The sequence below is a fragment of the Haliaeetus leucocephalus genome, unplaced genomic scaffold, assembly GCF_000737465.1.
Source record: "Haliaeetus leucocephalus isolate CR32 unplaced genomic scaffold, Haliaeetus_leucocephalus-4.0 Scaffold193, whole genome shotgun sequence".
In the NCBI taxonomy this organism is placed as follows: Eukaryota; Metazoa; Chordata; class Aves; order Accipitriformes; family Accipitridae; genus Haliaeetus; species Haliaeetus leucocephalus.
Genome location: NW_010972629.1, coordinates 225,813 through 248,160, shown reverse-complemented (window position 1 = coordinate 248,160; position 22,348 = coordinate 225,813). Strand labels below are relative to the sequence as shown.

Genomic DNA, 22,348 nt, shown 5'->3' with positions numbered 1-22,348 from the left:
TGAGTCATTTTCTAAAAAGCTGCTGGAGATTGCAAGAGTTAGCAATGACAATAGAGAGCCTTCCACCTAAATAATTGAAATAATTCCCAACAGATTATCCCTTATTAGTGGAAGAGTTCCTGGGCAGGGTGAGTGAGATGGTCATACTTGATGGGATGCTTGAACAAGCCAACTACAATCACTCCTAATTTCTGCTGCTTATCTGTAGAAATGCAATGGGATTCCTCAAGAAAGGAAGGCTGGAGTAAAGCCAGGCACACTTGAGATCAGCAGGCTGAGTGGCAGCATCTCAAGAGCTTGTCCCAAAAGCAGGGAACCCCTCTAGATCTTGGGGTAAATACCATAGCTGGCAACCCCGCAGTGGTTTCCATGGTTCCTCGCCATCCAGATATAGCCCTGGTCACCAAAATGCACACCCCAACTTTTGGAAGAAGAAAGAAGCAAAAATTAGACAACAGGAGGTAACTGCCTCCTTCCGTACCACCCCTCACCCTCACTTTTTTCTCTCCCCACTCCTTTTTAAAATTTTTTTTTTCAACTTATGCTTCCACCCCAGCAGCCACAGGAATAGCCAAATTTGCATCTTTTGGCCAAAAGGGCTGAACCTCCTGACTGCTTCCCTGCCAGAGTTGCTGCCACTAACTCTTCTGAGGAGGGGGGCAGAGGAAAAAAATCACTTAATTTCCTATATGCTGGAGTGAGTCAAAACCACCAGGGAAATACCAGATAAAGGTGTATGAATTGGTTTTGTATATTAAAAATGCCTTTTTTTTTTTTTTTTAAATCCTACCAAGGCCAGAGATGAGAGACAGAGGAGGAAACTGGTGGGTTTTAGCCCAGTTCTAACATGAGGATAAAGGAGCTTTGTTGACAGAACTGCCCACAGTTGGGGGTTTTTGTTGCTGTTTTTAAAAAAGATAATGGTTTTCAGTTGCTGAATGTAGATTTGCTGACATTACAGGTTTGTTTTTTTCCAGAGATACGTCTGTCCGAGCAGGACTGTTCCATTTCAACACTTTGTTTCTCCTTGTTCTGCGTTTTAAACAGCGAAAAACACCTTCACAAATACATTTTAATGCAAGGGGCAGCCAAGCTGCAATGATCTTTGAGGCTGTGCCTCCAAATTGGCTGAAGGAGGAGGTTTACCGGCATGTCCCCAAATCAAACTAGCTCAGTTTCTCTCTCCAAGAAACACCACCTCTTTGCACTGACTCAACACCCAGGAGCGTTGGAAACCCTGGAGTTTCCCACAGAGCAGAAATCCCATTTTTTGAGCCAGCACTGAGGAGTCAGGCAGGAGTGTTTTGGGTGACGTAAGTAATTTTGTGTTTACAGGGCTTAATCAAGGGCCCTTTACACCATGGTTGTGATGGAACTGAGCCCTAAACATACCTAAAAAAAGCTGACAGGCAATGAAAAGTGCTTTGCTGGCATGTCTTTGAAACCTTCAGGGTGCCCCTCGGAGTGGGGGCTGAAGGGAAAAGCTGCTCAGCAACTGGGTTTGCTGTACCTGTTTTTCACAAGCCAGTAGTCCTCCCCATCCAAAGGGCCGTAGCCGATGATGAGCATGGCGTGATTCACCACCTGAGAGCAGTTCAGGTCATGGTAGACACCTGGAAGACATTTGGAAACAGCCTTTGGACAACTTGCCCTAAGTCACTGCCCAAATAGGAATTAAATTCACTCTTTGGGAGGTGTTACCAATACCTGTCGCTAAGAATGAGGACAACACAAGCTAAATGCAAGTCAAAGCTGAAATAATTTATATTTAAGGAAGCAGCGTCATGGGAAGGAAAGTGCGGCCTTTTTTTGTGTTTCCCTGGAAGACCCACCAGATTTGTACAAGAAGAAGGTAGGCTGACTGGCATCAGTGCTGACAGAGATGGGCCCCACATTGGTGATGGCATCCTTCACCATGGCTTCATTGCCACGTGGTAGCTCGACGTACCTGGAACACGTGGCTGCCCATGCCGTCAGGTTGTAGTGGCACACACTGTCCTGGCAAAAGAAGGTAAGGGGGAAAATGCATCAGATCCTGCACAGAGTCCTGCTCTGCATTATGTGAGTCAGAACTGATGCTTGCGGCATTAAAGACAGTCAGCTCCATGGTTTTCCAAAGTCAATTTCCTCTGGAAGCAACAGGACTATTAATTCCTCCATTTTAAGCTAAGCCAACCTAAGCGTTGCTCAGGTCTGATGCCTACCTGAGCAGTATAGGGGTAGGACGCATCTGAGTCAATCCCTTGGTTGTCGATGATGTACTGGAAAGCTTTGGTTTTCCATCTGCCACTGCAGCCTTTGTTCCTGTAGCTCCTGGTGCAGTCAACGAGGTTCTGGGCACTCAGGGACACCAGCTTCCCTGTCTTCAGCTTCATCTGGGCTTCAAGGGCTCCCACAGCACTGAACGCCCAGTGCGACCCACAGGCGCCCTGCAAAAGCCCCAGAGATGCTCAGACCAAGCACGGGACCAAGATGTGTGGAGGCACAAAGAGAGCTTCAAACCTGGTACTTCACGTCCGTGACGCATCCCTTCTCCCTCCAGTCCACCGTGTCAGGGACTTTGCTGCCAGGCTGCAGTCGGTACATGGAGGTCTGGTTTGATTGAGGAGCAACATTCAGCCCAGTTAACAAAGCCACCACTTCCTCACTGGTCTGGTGGGAAGGAGCACAGAGGCATTCATGATGTGCTGAGGTTTACTTTGCACGACAGGAGAGCGGATCCATCCATGCATCCCACCCCACTGAAAGGACCAGGTTTGTCCTTGCAGCCTCGGGGGACTGATGTGTGCTGTTACAGCATCACCAACACGGCATATTTCATCCACCTTGACCAAATGCACGACTCCATGCTTGAGCCCCACGGCACAGCCAGCACCTACCACATCTCCCAGGTGGTTCATGCCCAGCTCGTAGGAGTGCAGCCCCAGGGAGTGCTCCAGATTGTGCAGTGTCACCAGCTGCAGGTTCCTCTCCCATGTTGCACGTCGGTCCCCTTCCTCTTTCTGAAATCAAACGCAGCCTTGTGGTGTGTAGCAACAGCCCTCGCAGACATTTCGCCCCATTTTATCCCACCAAAGGTTGTCCAGAGTCCCTGCCAAACCACCCCTGAGAACCAATGGTGCTTTGAAGTGCTGTTGGCTCTTCTCCCCTCTGTGTGATGCAGCTGATGGTCACGCTGGAGCAGCACCCACCATGTCAGCACCCCGAGCCACCTCCACCTGCCTCAAGATGCCCCTACCTCGTGGCTCTTTGTTGTGGTTTAACCCCAGCCAGCAACTAAGCACCACGCAGCCGCTCACTCACTCCCCCCCATCCAGTGGGATGGGGGAGAAAATCAGGAAAAAAAGAAGTAAAACCTGCGGGTTGAGAGAAGTACGGTTTAATAGAACAGAAAAGAAGAAACTAATAATGATAATACTAATAAAATGACAACAGTAGTAATAAAAGGATTGGAATGTACAAATGATGTGCAGGGCAATTGCTCACCACCTGCCGACCAACACCCAGCTAGTCCCAGTTAGCGGCGATTCCCTGCCCCCACTTCCCAGTTCCTATACTAGATGGGACGTCACATGGTATGGAATACACCAGTTGGCCAGTTTGGGTCAGGTGCCCTGGTAGTGTCCTGTGCCAACTTCTTGTGCCCCTCCAGCTTTCTCGCTGGCTGGGCATGAGAAGCTGAAAAACCCTTGACTTTAGTCTAAACACTACTTAGCAACAACGGAAAACATCAGTGTGTTATCAACATTCTTTGCATACTGAACTCAAAACATAGCACTGTACCAGCTATTAGGAAAACAGTTAACTCTATCCCAGCTGAAACCAGGACAACTCTTCCAGAGCTGCCAGTGCCAGTCCAGTGCGGGGTCGGGGTGCCCCAGTGCCACTGCAAGCACGGCCAGGAAGGTGAGGGACACCAGCAGCTTCATCCTGCTCAGCTGGGACCAGAGAGGCAGTACCAGTCCCCAACCTGGGCATTTTACTTCCTCACTGATTCCTAAACCCACCCCCATTCCCTTTGTGCCTTTTTCCTTGACTAGTAGCTCTCTCTAGTCACACGGTGATGCTCTGCAGCCCCAGTGCAACCATGACACAGAGCCATACCCCTCCCATACGCTCACCTGCAGTGCCACTCTGACCCCACCAAGAAAGACTCTTCTAAGGAAGCTTCACATGTCCCCAAGTATTTCCCCTGCCTACTTTCCATCTCCATCACTGCAGCAGCCCTCGAAGAAAAGTAGCAGTCGAGGGGGACACACTGAGGAGGTAGAGAGGAACTCTGTCCACCAGGTGGGTGCAAAGGGACCACGTTCTCCAGCCAAAAGTCACCCCAGGGAGATGTCTCACCTGCCTGCCCGGCCACGGTGCAGCTTCCCATGGAGCTTGGCTCAGCCTCAGGATGGGTGCAAGGGACCTGGGACAGCACAAGTGTGAGAGGAGGTCCCTCCCCTTACTGCAGCTGGGAGCTGGTGAATGAGGAAATGCTGATTTCACTTTTTTTTCACAGCATCATTCTGGTTTCACACAATCCTGATGGTGCATCGTGGCAGGCCCTGATGAGTTAACCAGCACTCCTCGTCCTCTCCATCAGCCAGCCAGGCCATTCACCTCCCATGTCTTGGTGCATGGGAGTGAGTGGGAAAAAGAAACATGTTTTTAAGCATCTAAACTTTTTTTTTGGATGAATTTTTAAGCCTTCCTTTCCTGTTATGGCTTGCCTTGAGCTTTGCTGCTGTCATTTTTCAATTTGTTTCTTTAAAAGGAACACTTGGATTTGGTTTTTTGGAGAGACATGGGGTTTTGGCTGCAAAACACCACCCAGCCCTGGCACAACCGTTTGCCCCAAAGCCACAGCACTGCAGCCCACACCAGTTGTTTATTTATTGCCCTGCTTTCTTCCTCCTCAACCCCCCCATATTTCTTCAACCAGTTTCAGGGGTCCTGCAAAACCAGCTGGGATTTTGGAAAAAGACCCCAGCAGCATCTTTTCTTCCTGCTTTGCTCTAGAGTCAGAGGTGTTTTGCAATCTGGTCCTGCCCTCTTAGGAAAGGGAAGGACTTTTCCACAACTGCAGCCCCATCCCGCCACAGGGTCAGGACAACACAGAACAAGCCAGCCCCAGCATTTATTCCCAACAGTGTTTATTTTAAAAATAAAGTCGTATCATTCTCTGCAGCCCCCACTAGGATGCAATATGGAGGGAAACAGATCCGCACTCTCCATGGGGGTATTCCACCCGCGTGGAATTTCCCCACGTGTCTACATTGCTGGAGGCAGAGGCCGGCGCCAGACCTGTTTGCACAAGCATCTCTGGATGAATCAGACTCTCTGGAGCTGGCCAAGCCCAGCCCAAGTGTCTGCGGCTGCGAGAAGGCAGAACTCGGCACACACAGTGCCCGCACAGCAAAGGAGTCCCAGGAAGAGAGCTGAGGAGAGCTCATTGCACTGTTCACCTGCAGCCGGGGGGTCTCACCCCTCTCCTGAGGGAGATTTCTCATGGAGAGGCAGAGATCCCCCCTGGAGTGACATCAGCTTCAGAGACTGGGAGTGAAAAGGCCAAGTTTGAACACAGGGAAGCAGGGAAGGCGGCTGGATGCGGCACAGGAAGGGAATGTGCTGGGAGCGCTCACATCTTGGGGAAGCTGGCAAGGTTGGCAATGCCGCAGGCGTTGTTCATGTTGCGTGCCAGGAGGACATAGCCCTTGTTGCCCCACTCCTCACCCCAGCTGTGGGGAGAAAAGGAAGAGCCTGAGCCACTGACAGAGCCACCAGGAAACCTTGACCCGGTGAAAAGCTGCCCTGCCATCCTGCCGTACCTGTTCTTGATGATCCAGTGCTTGGTGCCCTTCTGTGTGCCATAGCCCACCGCCAGCACTGCATGGTTGATGTTTTCGGCATTGCAGCTCTCATCGTAGTACACACCTGGGGGACAGGACAGACGGTTATGCTCTGGATAAACCACTTGACTGTGCCTCAGTTTCCCCAAGCTGCCCTGTGGCCAGTGGGCACCAGATGGGGTTTCCCTCCCCCAGCCCCTCACCGCGGCTGTAGAACTGGAAGGAGGGCAGGCTGGCATCGATGCCCACAGAGATGGGTCCAATTCTGGCCACGGCCCTCTTCAAAGCCTTCTCGTTCCCTTCAGGGATTTCCCGGTAGCCACGGCACTTGGCTGCCTTCCCAGTGGGGCTATACATGCAGCTCTCATCCTGCATGGGACCAGCAAGGTCAAGGTGAGATGGGGATGGAAGAGCAGTCGGGGGGGGGGAGCAGATGGAGATCTTACCCCCCTCCCAGCCCCAGACCTGGCCGATGTAAGGGTAGGCATCCTCCGAGTCGATGCCGTGGTTCTGCCGGACGTACTCAAAGGCATTGGTCATGTAGCCGCCACCACAACCGTCGTTGTTGGCCACGCAATCCACCAGGTTTTGGGGGCTGAGGGAGAGCAGCTTCCCCGTCTTCCGCTTCAGCTGCCCCTCCAGCGCACCCACTGAGCTGAAAGCCCAGCACGAGCCGCACTGGCCCTATGGGGACATGATGGTTGACACCGGGGTGCCAACCCACTCCGGGCACCCCCAGGAGCACCCTGCTTACCTGGTTCTTGACAGGTGTCACGTAGCCTTTCCTCCTCCAGTCCACGGAAGCCGGGGCTCTCTCGGTCCAGTCAGGGACGTAGAGTGTCTTGTTGCGATGTGGGTGGCCACGGGGCACCTTCAAGCCTGTCATCGTCCTCACCACCTCCTCGCTGGTCTGGGAAAGGAGCCCAGGGTGGGTGGGTGCAGCCCTGGGGCTGCTGGGCAGAGCAGCACCCAAGGGTACTCAGTCCCCTCTCAACCAGCCCGTTACCATCCCCCCCTGTGACACTCACCATGTCGCCCAGGTGGTTCATGGCCAGCTCGAAGGTGTGGACGCCCAGCGCATGCTCCAGGTTATGGGTGTTGATATACTTGAGGTTCTTCTCCCAGATCAGCCTCCGCGCCACCTCATCCGCCTGCACCATAGGATGAGATGGCACTAGGAAGAGGGGTCCTGCCCATGTCGACCACCACCGTGGGGACACCAGCCCCAGCCCCATGGGGACATCACCTGGGTGGTCCCCAGCTCCCTCCCAGCAATCCCCCAGGGGCTGGTCCCCTCCCACAGGGCTCTGCCGTACCTCACCGTTGTACTGCTTGCGATAGGTTTTCTTCCATAGGTCCCACTGGGTGTCCAGCTCTCGCTCAGGGTGCAACTGGGCCACCACTGCGGGGACCAGCAGGGACAGCAGTGTGGGCCACCACATCCTGGGGAGCAGGGACAAAGACTGAGCCTGGGAGGGCTGGATGGGGGATGGGCTCCTGTGCCTGCAACCATGTTGTGCTATAGGGGACTGGGACCCCGTACCCACCCCAGTGCTGGCCTATAGGGGCCAGAACCCCATATCCATCCCATTTCTAGGCCATAGGGGACCCTGTGCCCGCCCCATTATTGAGCCATGAGGGACTGGGACCCCACACCCACCCTGGCAGAGACCAGAACCCCGTACCCACCCCATGGGAACCAGCACCCCCCACCAACCCTGCTTTTGGGCTAGGACCCCCTGCCCACCCTGTTTTGGGGCCAGGACCCCAGGGCGGGCAGTGCTGGCCAGCACAGGCATCACATGAGCTGGACAGCTGGTTCCCATTACTGCACCACTGCCGCCTTTCCAACAGCCCCAAGCCACGGGGAAACTGAATTTTGGGGGCACATAGAGCAGGGGGTGCAGGTGGGGGGGGACGGACCCAGGCATCCCACCCCTCCCTTGCTTCACCCGCTTGCCCCCAGCATCCGCTTTCTCTCCAGACCCCTGGGGCAGAGCAGGAATGGGGCCACCAGCCCAACCCTGCAGCCTACAGCTCCGCTCGATGCTCTGTGCCTCGGTTTCCCCTTTTGCACCTCTAACACTAAGGGTCCTAATGCTGCCACACAGGACCCTATTTCACCTTCTGCTCCCACTGGGGTCCATTTCCCCAGGGAAAAAGCCACCTGACTGCCCCAGCAACACCTCATTGGGTCTCCCACCCACCCACGGGACCCTCTCCCAGGCCACTTACCCCAGCATCGTGCTGTCAGTGGGAGGACGGTGCAGCCTGGGACCAGGGGATGCGGGTGCCGCGTCTGCAGCTCTTTTATGGCGCTGGATTGAGGAAGTTAAGAGGCAGCTGGAAAATTTTGGCAGTCGCCTGGGTTCGTACAGGGTTGGAGAGAAAAAGGAGACAGGGAGGGGGGATGCAGCAGCGGCTCCCTCCCGGCTTCACGTGATGTTGTGGGGCAGAGCTGAGTCAGCCCTGGCTCAGGGGCCAGCAGATCTGGATCCTGCCCCGGGGACATCCTCCTGCCCCAGGGATGTCCTCTTGCCCCAGCACCCCACCCTAGGGACATCTTCCTTGTCCCAGAGTTGTGCCCCAGGGTCACCTTCCTGCCCCATGATAGAGGAGCTGTTTGTGCACCCCCGATCCTCCCCAGCACCCCAGGGAGGGCTGAGCACCCACTTGCTTCAAGAGAGGCAGGATTAGACCATCCCCAGTGCCTCAGGTTCATTGTGTGACATCTAGAGCAGAGGACAGGACATCCTCTCTGCCCCCAATGTCCCCCACCCAGGACTGCTTCCCCTGCCACCCCCTGTGCCCAGTTCTGGGGGGCACAGGTACAGCCCAGGGAGACCAGGCTTATCCCTGACCCCAGGCAGCAACACCACAGGGAAGCGGCATCAGACGGTGCTTTCTGCAGTGACCGGCCCCTCGTCACACGGCTCCTGCCACGAGTCAGAAAGCCTTGTTCACTGCCTGGAAGGTCCCAGTATAACCCAGTGGCATTAGTCCCTTTTCCCAGGCAGACCATGCTGGGGAGATCATCATCCAGCCGTGGGTATGAGGATGGGCTGCCCCAGGGAGCAAGGGGCAGAGTTAAGGGGATGGGAGCAGCCCCAAGGCACAGATCAGGCTAGAGCCACCTCTAAAACTACACCCATGTCACCCCATCACTGCAGGGGTCCCCGGGGTAAGGGACCCACACATAAGCTCACCCTCCCTGCCTGCTGAGAAAGGGGGTGGCTGAGTCAGCCCGGGGCTCTGGCACAGACTCATTGCCCTGAGCACGGGGCCCTGACTCGGCCGCGCATGACCAAGCTGCAAGGCCACCCACACAGGGACCAAACCATGGGGAGCCAAGTATTTTAGGGGGTCACACACCTTAGGGATAGGGCCAGAGAGAGATCAGAGGCGGGGGGAGATGAGGCTGGATTAGGGGTACCAGGCTGTATCCCCTCTCCAGCTGCAGGGCTTGGGGAGAACATGATGATCCACAAACCCAGAGATCACAAGGGCTTGCTAACACACTCCAGACCACGACTGCAAGTGATTAAGAGGGGGAAAGAAGAGAGGGAGCTTGGGGGAAAGGCAGCACCCAGGGGTCCATCCCCCCTCTGCTGCCCCAGCACTGCTGCAAGGGCACAGATAGGGATTCAGGGCAACACTGTTGTGACCAGAGCCACAGTACAGGGGAGGCAGAAATGAGACAGAGCTTTGAAAAAGGGAAAATATCTTGTTGTAAAATCTCTGCTACATATAATCATCTGCAACAAGAGGGAGCCCTGGGCCCAAAACAAGGCCCCCACCCCCCACCCCAAGCGATTGTACAATAAAATACACCCCACCCCCATTGAAAAATAATACAATTATCAATTATCAAAAGGGGATGTGAAGGGGACTAGCCACTGCCCCACGGCTCTGCAAGGACACCAAGTGCCATCCCCTCCAACAGCCCACGGGACAAGCCTGGGGACCCTGCAGTGGGGGGGGTGGCAGATGCCGAGACCCTGCCAGCCCCTCACCAGTCCTTGTCCTCTGCTGCTGCCAGCACCAAAGCCAGGCCAGCGTTTCCCAACAGGTTTGGCATTTGCTGGCTGCTCCAGCTGGTTTCTTTTCCTCAGCAGCTTGACTTGTCCATGGCAGGACCTGAAATCAAAGGGCTACAGCAGCATCACCCACGATGGCTCAGGGAGAGATGGGCTCTCAGCCGGGGAACACACAGACCTGGAAGGCATTGCTTTTTGTCCATGGAGTCCCTGGGTCCTGCTGTGCTCGGGGTAGGGGTGGGGGTTCAAAGCACCACAGGCAAATCCAGCTCCCACTGCTGCCCTGGGACAAAGCTCAACAGCTGAAGGACATCACTCCAGAAAGCATCAGAGCTGTAGCTTCACAAAGGTCAAGTTCCCCAGGGCTTGATTTCTATAAAAAAACCGGGACTTTTCCTCCTCCTTGGGCAGTTGAGCGCTGCTCCATCCTCCATCAGATCAGGACAGCACAGCTCTGACGCTGGACGACAGGGTGCAGCTCAGTGCTGGTCCTTCACATGCCCCCTTCACCCTGTGAGCAGGTGGTGCGAGCCTGAGTATGAACTCCTGGGATGGTCAACACCTTGCTACTTTACAAAATAGATCTCTAAGCCTGAGAAAACTCCACAGCCTGGCAAGGGGGACAGCATGGGATATAATGGGCTGCTGCAGATGAAGAGGGGCCCATCGTGGTTATTGCTGGTAACATTTTCCCTGGGTAAAAGGACAGGGGTGGATCACAGGATGTTTCCAAAGTCCCTAATGGGAGGTTCCCACCTTTCCACAGATAAATTTGAAAGTGGTGTTTGAAGTGAGGAAAAAAAAAAACTTCCAATCTTAATTTTCCAACAAAGGCAGGAGAGAAAAAAAGCCTGAAAGCTTTCTGCTCCACTACCAAGAGAAACATCTCTGGGTCTCTGCAAGCACTGAAACCTGACAGTCAGTAACACAAATGTTTGAAGGCCTTCCCTACATGGATGTTATCTGCTAGGTACGTCTCCAAAACCTGCTCTTTGGAGAGTCTTCCCCACCATTGCAGCACCAAGACCTGCGACTCCAAACACATCCCTGCCTTGCCCCACACCAGCAAAGAGGACATTCACGGCCAGCCTGGGGGTCTTGAGCAGCCCCACCAAGACACAAGGAGGAGGGAGAAATGCCCATATTTCATCCAAAACAAAGCCAGGCTTCCAGGAAAGCTTCATATTCTTCCCCCGTTGCAGTTGTGCCAAGTTTCCTTCCAAGTCAAACTCTGCAATGAACAAATTTTCCTGTTGAAATTGAAGCAAGGCTTGCCATCACAGGGGGAATCAAACTGTTCTTCCAGCCCCCACACACTCTGAGGAGAGCAAGATTTGCTACAAGTTTTTTCCACTGAAGCAGCCAGAAGATTCAAAGTCAAGGTTTAAAATTAAAAAACAAACAAACAAACAAAAAACCCCCCAAAATTTCTGTCCCCCATCTTCCCCTGCCCTCCTCCATTTTGTGATTTGGCAACAGGTTCATCATATGGCATGAATTTTTCTTTAAGGAGATGGTGAGTATAAAAGCAAATACTGCCATTCAGAGCATGTAGTGAAAACGCAACTCCTCAGCAAGGCCCTGAACAAATCCAGGGCCTCTCTGTGCAGGGAACCAGATCTCCAGGTCCAAAACGAAGGCAAGGAACTCAATCTAGACATGGTAAAATTGCATGGACAGCGCAGAGCAGTTGTTTTCCCCCCCAAAAGCTGACAAAAAGCCTGTTGAAACATTGGTTCATGGCAGCACAGAAACCATCAGCTGCAAAACTGATGCATCGAGAACAAAGCTACATAGGTAATATTTTTATGGCTCGTAACTATTGTGTCATTCACATGAATGACTGGGCCCCGAGGGAGTTTACAGGTCACACTGACTACAGAGGCCCATATTCATTGCACAGTTCACAGAAGAGAGACGGCATCCAAACAAACACCAACGTGCCTGCCAACATGGGAATCTCTAAATAAAGCACCCCAGACTGGAGATGCAGTTAACCCTCCAAAGATGGCCGAGCTTCCTCCAATAAGAAAGCCAGCTTACGACAAGGATTCTTGGGCAAGCATCCTCCAGAATTGCGTTATACAGGGTTAACGCTTGGAAGAGTTTCTTCCAATATTTAAAAAGTTACAATACTTTGTGTTTATAGAAAAAGAGTCATGGTATAGAAGATTGAAATAAAAACAGTAAAAGCCACCTTATGAGTTTGGAGGGGCTGTCTGTAATCCAGGCAGGAATCCCTCCAACCAACCCAGCGTGCAGAACGAAAACCACTCGCAAGCGGCTCTGGAAACACGGGGCCTTCGGTCAATGAGTGAGGCTGCTCTCGCAGCACTCAAGTCCTGAAGCCTCCGGGTGAAGTGTCCCCCACTGCCAGCACCACACAGAGGAGGTGCCCAAAATCACAACATCTTCCTCCTGCATGGCCACCCATCCTCCAGGCTGTCGGGCAGAGTTTCACCTCCAGAAGGTAGGAAGTGTTTAGAAAGTTCAGCAGTCTTTGAAAAAAAGACTTAGGTGTTTTCCTTTACACATGGGTATTATATATAGCTATAATTTGCTTCCCCCAGGGCTTATTTTATTCTGAAAAAGAAGGGAATATATTCAACTCTGGGAACTCTTCGTTGTTGTAGTTGGGTCCTTGGTCTCCCAGCATTGTCAACATATCCTGTGAGGATACAAGGAGAGAGTTATTATTTGCACTAGAATATCACATCGGTAATTCAGTCACAGAGGAGTTTGCCAGAGTAGGTACTGCACACCAAGATGGTCCCTTCCCTCCCAAGGGCATATAAAGGGTTTGTGTCCGAGGCTGCAGGAAAGCAGCAAATCGAAGTCCTAAGCAGTGACTGCACTGACTCCTTTGAAAGCAGGGGGCAGCAAGTTGCAAGAATATGAACTCTCAAGGAATTCTCTTCACTTTATTGGATTGGGAGGCAGGGGCGGAGGTGTTTGGCTTTTTTGTTATTGGTTTTAATTAGAGCTAGAAGGGTTAATTCAACTGCGGAGCTGGTAGAGTTTCACACTGATCCCGCAACAGACCAAGATACAAAGCCAGTCCTGCTGAAGCCTTTCTGCCCTCTCCTTTCCAATTTCAGCTCCATCAGGCTATTCACAACTTTGAGACCTCACCAGATATTATGAACTAGAGGGGCAAGCTCTTGGCGCTTCAGCCAGCTGCCCACGCTGGGGAAGCAAGTATCACTCGTTCCCATAAGATTGGCCCACACCAGTCCTCACTCAGGAGGTTAAAAAAGCACCATCTTACTGAGAAGACCTCAGGCTGGCTTGGCTGCGGCTGTTGCACATGTTGCTCCCCCGATGCCGGGCCGTGGTGTTGTCCTTGCCACTGGGGCCACATCCCCACACCTTCGGCTGCCCGCGTCTGGAACGGGGCAGGGGTCTGCGCTGTCTCCGTGGCTGCTTAACAGAGAACAAGTCAGCAAGCAATTCCTGGTGTAGGGCTGTGGTTTCTGTGATCCTTTAATGGGACTAGGAAGTGCACAACTCATTGTGTGGTGCCTACTGGTAACAGGTTAAGATATCCCCTCCAAGAAAAGCCACTAAACTGTCACATGCATTTAAGGCATTTGTCAGTACCCATCTATGGGGTAGAACAAGAACAAACGCAGGGGAGTCCCAGAGGGGTTTGTTTCCTCCCAGTCAGCCTTAAAATGGTTCAAAATTCATCTGCTCTGGAGCCTCATGCTGGGACAATGGTTAAAGGTGATAAAGGCAGTATTAGCCAAAGCAGGGATTTAGCTGTGCTCTCCACATTTGGGCATTCCCAACATACACAAGAAAACGATGGAGATCATATCACACCAAGGCTTTATCTGACTGATGCTCCCAGCTTTCCCCTGAAGGGATTTTGTTGCCACCCCAACCTCCCCAGCATCCCAAGCCATACTCACTGAAGCCTGTGCCACGGCTGGCAAGGTTCGGGTAAGCAGCCCCAGCAGGGGAAGCCGTAGAGCCAGGTGCTGTCATGGGGCTGAAGGAGGATGGGGTGCCTTGGAAAGTCCCCATGCTGAAAGAAGGGGGCCGAGTCTTCACCGTCTGGGATGCCACTTGCTATAAGAGAGCAAGAAACGGGAGAGCAAGAGGAGAAATGCATTTATTCTGAGCCTCGTCTTAGCTAGGGTGAGAAGTTGCTGGACTGGCCCCAAAGGAGAAAGCACATGGGCACACAGCATTGCTCCGTCACTCAGCTACAGCATTAAAGCAGGTGGTTTCATGATGGTGAGAAGGGTCTGGAAGGCAGCGGGGACTCACAGACTGCACCGAGGGTAAAGGCTTTGCTACCTGGGGAGTGAACGCTGGCCGTGTCCCTGGAGCCCAGTTGGTTCCGCTGACCTGAGCTGGGTTGGAGTGGCGTGAAATCTGTGCTAAGATCCGGCCTGCTGATGAGGGTTGCTGCTGAATAATGTTCACAGGAGGTACCATGCTGCTGCTCCTGGAAGACAGGAGACGTGCTCTTGGGACACTAGGTATCACACACAGGACAAAGAGGCACAAACACCATCCGTGCAAGTTATTGGTGGGGACAAATGAGCCCAGAAATGTGGGGTAACTTTGCTCATGTGCCAGTGCCCATCATGCTGCCCTGCTGTGGACACAACTGGCAGGAGCTCCTGGGTTTGTGGGCAAGGCTAGTCTCACCCAGCTCAGTTCTGGGGCTTCAGCCTAAGCATGTTCAAGAGGCACAGCTATCCTGCAGACAAGCTCTGGCAAGCAACAGAGCAGAGGGATATCAGGGAATTGAGGCAGTAGCTGGGGAGGTGAAGATGAGGGCAAGGACTGGCACAGCAGAGAAGGGGCCATGCCAACTCTGCACACTGCCTCAAAGCTCCTGCACCTCTGACCAGGAGTAAAGCAGCACCAGGCAGCAGAGAGAGTTTCACACCCACCCCTCAAAGAAACCAATGCCTGGATGGGCTCCCCCTGTATTTCCTGTGCACAGTATATAGGAACACATTTATGGACAATCACTGCCATGCAGAGAGAGGCTGGGAACACTCAGCTGTTGCAGAAGGACACAGAAACAGAACAGGAACAACTGCAGGACAAGACAAAATTAACATGAGCCCATTCAAAGCACAGCATAGGAAGCTTCACCTGAAGTTCTCAGCAGGTCGCGATGGGGTGAAAGTGTTTCCCTGCGTAAAGAGGGGCTGGTTGGCAGGCACTGTGCTGGCAGGAATGGCTTTGTTCTGGTCTGTGGAGAGAGGCTGATTCACTTCAGGGCTGAGAAAGTCTCAGCAGCAGGAACAGGGACAGAGAAGCAGTTGCAAGAGACATCCCCATGTGAAGGAAGACTGTTCTGAGCCAAAGCAAACATGACTGCTCCTTATCCAGACATGGACTCCAGATGGTTTTCTAAAAGCCTGTTTAATTTGATTTCCTCTCCATTTTCTAATAAACTTGCATTAAGGTCCTCTGGGGTTAGAGCATCCACTACATTCAGTGCTCAGACTAGGAACACTGAGAACTGCTCTCTGGGGACAAGCAGGAAGGATCAGACTAAGGCAGGCAGTTAAGACCAGAGCAAGACACACCTTATCACCCACTCCCTCCCCACACCTCTCTAGCAAAATGTTGGCTGAAGGACAATTCACTGCCACAACATCACATCAGCCTAGACAGGAATTATCCATCCAGTGTGAAAATCAGCACTAGTTTGCAAGACCTGGGCTGCCATAACACAGTCACGCTGAGCCTCCACACCCAGAACTGCTCTGAGTGACTTAGGAAACAGCAAAGAGCACTCAGATTGAAGCTGAAATCAGATAAAGATGTGATGTGCCCCTGGCCATGCCTCACAGCCCAGCACTCCCTACCTGTATTGATACTGCTGTAGATTTCACTGAACCTTGGGTCCCGCTCCTGATTAAAAAGGCTCTCTGCCTTCTCCAAGGGCTTGCTGTGCTCTGGGCCAGCAGCAGTCACAGGCTGAACAGGAACCTGGGAGCAGGTATAAATGTGAGCCATCAGTGCCTCAAGCACAAAGGAAGTCAGCGGTCTCGCAGCCAGCATGGAGAACAGCTGAGGGCTTTGCAGGCAAAGACCTTGCACGCAAGATGCCAGGCTGCTCTCTCGACTCCTGCGTATTTTATCGGGACAGTGAGGCCATTTAGGGCTGGCAGTATTGATGTGGGCATAGTAGGGAGGATGCCACAGCGGTGGATCAGAATCAAGCAAGCAGATCCAGCAAAACCCAAGGCAGAACACCTTCCTCTCCAAACCCTCAGCAGCCTCAAGTCAATCTCGTGTGGCCACCTTTCAAGCCCCAGCAAAAGGTAATTTAAATAATGCAGGACAACAAATGCAAGGAGTAACCAAACCCCCTGTTGATTTACCTGTGAGTGGTCGTAACCAGACAGGCTCTCTCTTCCTGGGACCACTTCCAGCTCTGTCTGTTGTGGTGGCTGCTGCTGCCTAAAATAGAAAGTCTCTGTAACAGGAGAACACTGGCTGCTAAAAATGACTGCCAAGGGAAGAGATACTCTGTGGTTACACCAGTGATTCACTAGCCCAGAGGAGTTCATTGCTGCAGAGAGGAAAGTTTGGGTAGGAAGGCTATTTGACAGGAGGGCAGAACCAGCAAGAGAGGCATGGTAAAAGGAGCTGAGCACCTCCTGACCTTGAGGGCAGCTGTGCCGTGCCCATCTCCAGGGGAAGGTTGACACTCTGCCCCAGCTGGGGCCTCTGCATTGAGTTTGACAGGGCAGGCCGAGACTCCTGGCTCGAGTTCCTTTAAAGCAAAGAAAGAAAGAAAAAAATAAATTTAAAAAATACCAAATGAAAGCAAACAGTTGGCTACTGTGTGTAGGAAAGTGCACCTGTCTTGGACAAGAGTGGAAGCTTTGCTTTTGCAAAACCTGTTCAAGTGAAGGATCCCTCCACTCAGTCTCCGTGGTCTCTGAAAGGGGAGGGTGTCATGTAATATAATGCTAACGGCTATGAGCCAAAGGGCTCTGCCCCCTCCCACTCAGTCACTGAGCAGGGGAGCAATTACTAACTTGAACCAGGAGCATGGCCAGATCCGCAACATCCTTAAAGCACAAGAAAAGGTTGTAGGAACCTAAAAACCCCCAAGGTTTTTCCATTCAGCTCTATGTCAGACACTCCAGAGCTGGAGCCTGCAGAGACCACCAGCAGTTTTAGCTTTTAAGCCCAAGACCTTGGTGGAGTTCTTTATGCTCTTCTGTTAACTGTCAGAAGTCAGTTAATGTTTAACTCCCACAAGAAAGGAATAAAAATCCAGCGTTTTCTTGACAGTTCTTTCGCAAGCTGCTGCTTCAACAGTACCTGATCTCAAAAGATGAGAATACAGATAACCTAGCAAAGATGCACATATAAAAATGCACCTCAACCACAGACACAGATTGCTGCTTATCTGGTCTGAATTTATGCAGTGCTTTTAGAAGGCATAATATGGATGTGAGAATGGATGCATGTGGAATGAATGAGTTCAAAGAGATATCTCTAACACTGGGACAGGAATTAAGGCCTGTATCAGATCTGCATCAGATTTCAACCTTGCACTCAGACCACAGCTTTTAAAGCCAGAGGGACTTGTCACTGCTCAACTCTTAATACTTTCTCATCAGAAAGCATCAGTTTGTCAGCTGCAGGAAGGGAAGAAATGCTACCTGCACTCTAGGAGTTTGTCCCTTTGCAAAAAAAATTCCTGGCTTCACTTGCCCACAAGCAATCTAGCCTTCTGTTTGCCTGGCTGGAGAGACTCCATTTGCTGCACCCACCAAGCCTACAGTTATGAATCACATGCAGGCACTTTTTGTTTTTATTTCAGTTGCTGCTCTTATGCAAGGGGCCTAGAGCTCACTCATGGGAAGAGAGAGCAGCTCTGATCACTCCCAACGGGGATGTACCAACCCACTAAAATAGTCAAGAGAGGGAAAAGAAGACAACAACAATGAAAGCAGTCTTCCCACTGGAGCTTGTTTCTGAGTCCAAGGACAAACTACAACAGTGAAGAAAAATAAGCATTTACTTCCTACCATCAGGTGCAGACAGTCCTGCTCACATGAAAAGCCACTCTCTGGACCAGCTGCCCCCCCGACTGTCACAGGAGTCCAAGAGCTACATTCAAAGGCAGACTTCACTAATATTAACTCTGAATGCAAGCACACAGACAGGAGACTTGCTCCAGTAATCAGAGTTAAAAAAGGCACTACTGGAGCTGAACATTGGCAGCTTGCTAAGCCATACAACCGAGACAGCCAAAGGAATTAAATTTCTTGCACTTTATAGTCCTGTAGTGCCTGCCACGGTCCAGGAAAAGAGCGCTCATGGGACTTAGCAATTTCTCCAGGGCCTATGCAAATTGATGGGACGCTTGGTGATGGGGAGAGGCCAAAGCTCCCCAGTTCTGTGCTGCTGGTTTTTCTGGGACAAGATCCCAGCAGGTTCGTGTGCTATCACTGGTGGTTGGCAAGTCATTTCCATGTACATACTTGACGTTGGTGTTGGTACAGATGATGTACTCAATTTCATCCGAGTAGGGGTTCTGGAAGGTAAAGGAGCTGGTTCTCATCCAGAGCCATTCCCGGTTTTTGGATCGGAATCGGAACATGACTGACAGAACCTGGCCTTTTAACTTCACCACCTAAAAAAACGTAATGCCATCAGTAGTACCTGATAAAGGAAGGCGTTGAAGAGCAACCTGCTTCTGAGCATAAGCCACCCCCTGCTAAAACCTCATGATGGCCCTTTGCCTCGCAGCCTACAAGACCATATCTTGGTCTTCCCCAATCAAATGACACTGCTACTATTCCCTTATGCTATCTTGATTCCTGAATGATATGGAAGGAGAATCTAATATCCCCTTTTTGACTTTCACTTTTCTTATCTCTTTGCACTGGTGAGATGTATGAAAAAGCCTCCAGTAAATGAAGCACATGCTGTTGCTTCTGATTCCAACTATTTGGACAAATGGATATGAGCAGCTACTTTTTGGAGTCATGAAAGCACAGGGGCAGTCTTACCTGCCCTGCCACAAGTCCAACGCCCTCAGAAATAAGAGTAACGACAACAGGGCAAGCAAACCACATCCATTTCGAGTTCTGCAGCACTGGGCTGGGCCCTAGAGATGAACCAGTGTTTCAGCCACAGAAGCATGGCATTCAAGTAGGCACTTTGGAGCCACGTCTCTGGCCCTAAAAGCAGATTGGACTAGCAGCCAGAGGATGAATTCAAGAGTTAGACATCAGATGCTTCTGTTTTGTTTTGCACATTTACAGTTATGTGACTATATCTGTAACTGTTTGCCATTGGGCAAAGGAGAAATATCTAAGGTTTATTTTCCTCTTGGTTTTCCAATTAGTTTCATTGCTTTGCAAGCACCAAGACAGATTCCAATCTGAATACCACACCACATGCGAAGTAGTAGCTAAAGTGTTTTACCTGCTGAAAGCTGTCCCGCAACAGCTGTTGGTCTTCCGGGTGGCAGAAATCCACAATGTCTTTCCCCAGAAGTTCCTAATTTTAAAGGAATTGGGAGAGAGATCAAGTCAGTTCATCTGGCAGGCAGACTCCCTCTTTCAGGTCTGCCTCATTAATTACTCCACTTTGGACAGGTAGTTACTGCTCCCCCTCCACCAAATCTCTGTTACACAAACCAAGTACAGGAACTGGCATGCTGTATTTTAAAGAGAAGCACAACAGCAGTTGACTAACGTTTGATCTCTAACTCAAATGGAGGCAAAACCAATCTTAATTGACATTAGACATAATCCAGAGCCACCCATCCCTCCAACGATCAAAGTACTTAGAAAAGCACATGAAAAAGCAACTGGTGGAGAAGAAACACATGTTTAGGCCCTGGGCATCTTTTTATCAGATCTGTTAGACAAGCAGAGCCATGATGTACAAGAGAGGGAGGAGGGAAAAGTAAGTTTCAACAGCAGTTCTTTCTTAGAAAGCTCCTACCATTTTCTCACCTGAGGCTGGTAGCCAACTGTGGCCACACAGCGGTGATCTATGAAGGTGAAAATGCCTTCAGTGTTGTGTCGGGAGATAAACTCTGTCGGCTGACAAACATTGTTCATGTCTGTGCAGTTGGGTGAGCTAGTGACCTGCAAGGCAAGACAGTACACTTATCAAATCTTGCAAGAGCTGCTTTCTCCTGACCAGCCAGCCCTGCAGTTGGATTTGTGGCAGTCAGGGAACATCTTCAGACAGAACAGTTTAACTCTGTGGACTTTTCGGACAAGGCAATGTTGAACCATTGAAAGATGCTACCCACCTGGAGCCTGCCAATAGCCACGAGGCAAAACTTGCTGCCCTGGCCAGCATCGGGGTCATCATCAGGCAGTGAAACACCTGAGAGGCGAGTGCCAAAAAATTCCAGCAAGGTCAATACAAGAAAAATTGCTAATTTCAGAGGAAAAAGACATGCAGTTCTGACTTCAGTACATCTCCCCGCCCTGTTTTGTAATTCAATACCCTTTCCCATGAAGGAATTTGGCAAATGAAGTTGCCTCCCCCTCCCTTTTTTCACCAGAAGGGTTAAAGATCTCTGTAACTTTAAGCACAAGCTAGCATATCAGACAATGTAATATTATTTTCATCCTCCACAGTATCTCTACTGTCCAGAGACACAGATCTCTGATCTAGCAACTGCAAAAATTAGTTCAATCTTAAAATAAGAAAAAGTGATAGATACATTTGGAAAGCATTCATTGCCACATTCAGTTCATAGAACACCTTTAGACCATATGCTCTTAAAAACAGTCACAACTGAACACTTCGGCTAAGACATTACCTGCAGGGGGCCAGGCTTTTATGTAACCCGTGCAGTGCACCACAACGTAGTGAGGTTCGCCATCTTTTGCAGCACCTAAGCCATTCCTTGGGAGAGAGAAACAGTCTGATTGTGCTATATATTAAACTGGGGTAAGGTGAGGCAAGGTTTCTACTTGAAACTTGAAAAAGCTTCCACAGAACATCTTCAGGGTAAAAAAAGAACAAAGACTTAACATAAATGCAAGAGGCTCAAGAACAGAATAGGTTGGAATTTATCTCAACTTGAAATTAAAAAGGGACAAGATACACCAGAGCTCAACACCAGCAGTGTAAAGAACATGCAGTGTTAAAGTGACTTCAAATCCAATCTTGGAATAAAGAAAGGTTAATCTTCCCCAGGATTATCTTCCTCAGATAGTGATACTTTGGTTCCTCTACCAGCAGATCTAAACTCTTCTATGATCTGTACTAGTCTACCCTACACTCACTCACTAGTGTGTCCCCACCACTCTCATGACAGAGCTGTAGCTCCTTTTGCTCCTAGCAATGCAGCATGCTTGCCCATAACTCTTGTATAATTTACCTGCAGCGATTCCTCATAAAGCTGAGACGATTTACAGAGACTGGATCCACTGAGCTGTTGCCACACCTGTACCAGAATTAGAAATACGAGGGGAAAGGCTTTTATCTTTCTTGATCAACATCAAAACAATCTGACAATCTTGAATAAGCGGAAGCAGTCTGTAAATGGGGATGAACCTTTGAACCTCCATCACACAAGTGAAAAGCCCTCATTCTACAAACTTCAAGGGAGGTGACACATGGGGTCAAAAATTGTTACTTGAAACTGGATCTTCTACGACAACAGTCTTGAGAGCTATCCAAGCATAGGGGAAAGAAAAATCTCAAGAACTTGACTGTTAGCACTGTGTGGAAAGCTCAGCCATGTTATATCATATCTACATCAGAACGAGCAAAAAAAAAAAGCTGAAATAAAAGCATGAAGGGGCCAGGGAGCAAGTTCAGCTTCAGGCCCAAATGAGATTTCCCCAAGGAATCTCTTCATTACCTCATTCGGCAGATGAAGGATCTTCGTGAACCCATACACATCCTCATGGACTGCTGGCCTTCCTTCTTCACAGTTCCTGTCTTCAAATCTAGGATGCGACCTAAAGAAAGAAGAAAAAACAAGATGCCGCTGCCATGTGAGTCCTTTCACCAACACAGGCACCAGGTAACATATTAGAAAACTAGCAAGACACAAGTGTCACCAATGGTACCTTTAGATGCATTCTCAGGGGGGGCTGCAGGATCCTTGTTAGAAAGGCACCAGGGTTTGGTTCCTTCTACAAAGGGAAGGTTTTAATCCAAGTCCTCTGCAGGCTTTCATACTGCCCGCCCCCACCAGGCCCTTTGCAGGCTGCTTTACCTGTCAGTGCGTTCTCCGATGTGGAGAGCTGCTCCCTCAGCTTGCCCACGTCATCCGGGTGCACCTGGTCATACAGGGTGCTGCCAAACCATTCGGACTGGGGTTGGTTCAGGACAGGAGTCACAGAATCGGAGACATAGACCACCCTCCCGGTCTCACAGGACACTATGAACAGAAAGCCGTCGGCTGCCTCTAGGATCAGATGTTTGAGTTCCTGCATTCACAGACAGACAGACATCCTCTCAACTCCAGAGCCAAGCAGGTGACACCCTCTA

The 22,348-nt window shown here is 50.8% G+C and overlaps 3 protein-coding genes across 11 annotated transcripts in view; all 3 read right to left on the bottom strand.

Annotated features, from left to right (window-relative positions):
- Nucleotides 1-321: 321 nt before the first annotated feature.
- Nucleotides 322-3,929, bottom strand: LOC104830575 (cathepsin S-like). Its single transcript, XM_010565601.1, has 7 exons — nt 3,807-3,929; nt 2,880-3,002; nt 2,503-2,652; nt 2,205-2,429; nt 1,833-1,998; nt 1,511-1,613; nt 322-421 (listed from the first exon to the last, which is right to left on the bottom strand). Exons 1-7 carry the CDS (start codon nt 3,927-3,929, stop codon nt 322-324), a joined length of 990 nt encoding a protein of 329 aa, XP_010563903.1.
- A 1,538-nt stretch (nt 3,930-5,467) lies between these two features.
- On the bottom strand, nt 5,468-8,414 carry CTSK (cathepsin K). The gene is made up of 8 exons (XM_010565517.1): nt 8,073-8,414; nt 7,154-7,280; nt 6,866-6,988; nt 6,592-6,747; nt 6,303-6,521; nt 6,041-6,206; nt 5,817-5,922; nt 5,468-5,726 (listed from the first exon to the last, which is right to left on the bottom strand). Exons 1-8 carry the CDS (start codon nt 8,078-8,080, stop codon nt 5,627-5,629), a joined length of 1,005 nt encoding a protein of 334 aa, XP_010563819.1. The 5' UTR covers nt 8,081-8,414; the 3' UTR covers nt 5,468-5,626.
- Nucleotides 8,415-11,314: 2,900 nt separating this feature from the next.
- Nucleotides 11,315-22,348, bottom strand: part of ARNT (aryl hydrocarbon receptor nuclear translocator) — a 28,924-nt gene continuing 17,890 nt past the window's right edge. For 4 of the 9 annotated variants that reach the window (XM_010565509.1, XM_010565507.1, XM_010565511.1 and 1 more), the window contains 17 exons: nt 22,074-22,287; nt 21,925-21,990; nt 21,714-21,813; nt 21,228-21,293; nt 20,664-20,749; nt 20,145-20,221; nt 19,840-19,974; nt 19,304-19,378; nt 18,355-18,506; nt 16,518-16,628; nt 16,234-16,312; nt 15,715-15,838; nt 14,993-15,092; nt 14,180-14,330; nt 13,789-13,948; nt 13,143-13,297; nt 11,315-12,542 (listed from right to left, as the gene is read on the bottom strand). In XM_010565509.1, the coding sequence (XP_010563811.1) occupies nt 12,453-12,542; nt 13,143-13,297; nt 13,789-13,948; nt 14,180-14,330; nt 14,993-15,092; nt 15,715-15,838; nt 16,234-16,312; nt 16,518-16,628; nt 18,355-18,506; nt 19,304-19,378; nt 19,840-19,974; nt 20,145-20,221; nt 20,664-20,749; nt 21,228-21,293; nt 21,714-21,813; nt 21,925-21,990; nt 22,074-22,287 (1,941 nt within the window). In that variant the 3' untranslated portion in view covers nt 11,315-12,452. The remainder of the gene's footprint in view (nt 12,543-13,142; nt 13,298-13,788; nt 13,949-14,179; nt 14,331-14,992; nt 15,093-15,714; nt 15,839-16,233; nt 16,313-16,517; nt 16,629-18,354; nt 18,507-19,303; nt 19,379-19,839; nt 19,975-20,144; nt 20,222-20,663; nt 20,750-21,227; nt 21,294-21,713; nt 21,814-21,924; nt 21,991-22,073; nt 22,288-22,348) is intronic. The other 5 variants (XM_010565512.1, XM_010565514.1, XM_010565513.1 and 2 more) reach the window with 3 other exon arrangements.

Excerpts from the sequence above, each read along its gene's own strand:
- LOC104830575 (XM_010565601.1), bottom strand. The coding sequence starts at position 3,929 with ATGAAGCTGCTGGTGTCCCTCACCTTCCTGGCCGTGCTTGCAGTGGCA. Across the intron at positions 2,653-2,879 it reads TGAACCACCTGGGAGATGTG|ACCAGTGAGGAAGTGGTGGC; the intron begins GTAGGTGCTGGC and ends CCTTCCCACCAG. Across the intron at positions 1,999-2,204 it reads CCTACCCCTATACTGCTCAG|GACAGTGTGTGCCACTACAA; the intron begins GTAGGCATCAGA and ends TTCTTTTGCCAG.
- CTSK (XM_010565517.1), bottom strand. Across the intron at positions 6,522-6,591 it reads TGACACCTGTCAAGAACCAG|GGCCAGTGCGGCTCGTGCTG; the intron begins GTAAGCAGGGTG and ends ATGTCCCCATAG. Across the intron at positions 6,207-6,302 it reads CCTACCCTTACATCGGCCAG|GATGAGAGCTGCATGTATAG; the intron begins GTCTGGGGCTGG and ends GGTCCCATGCAG.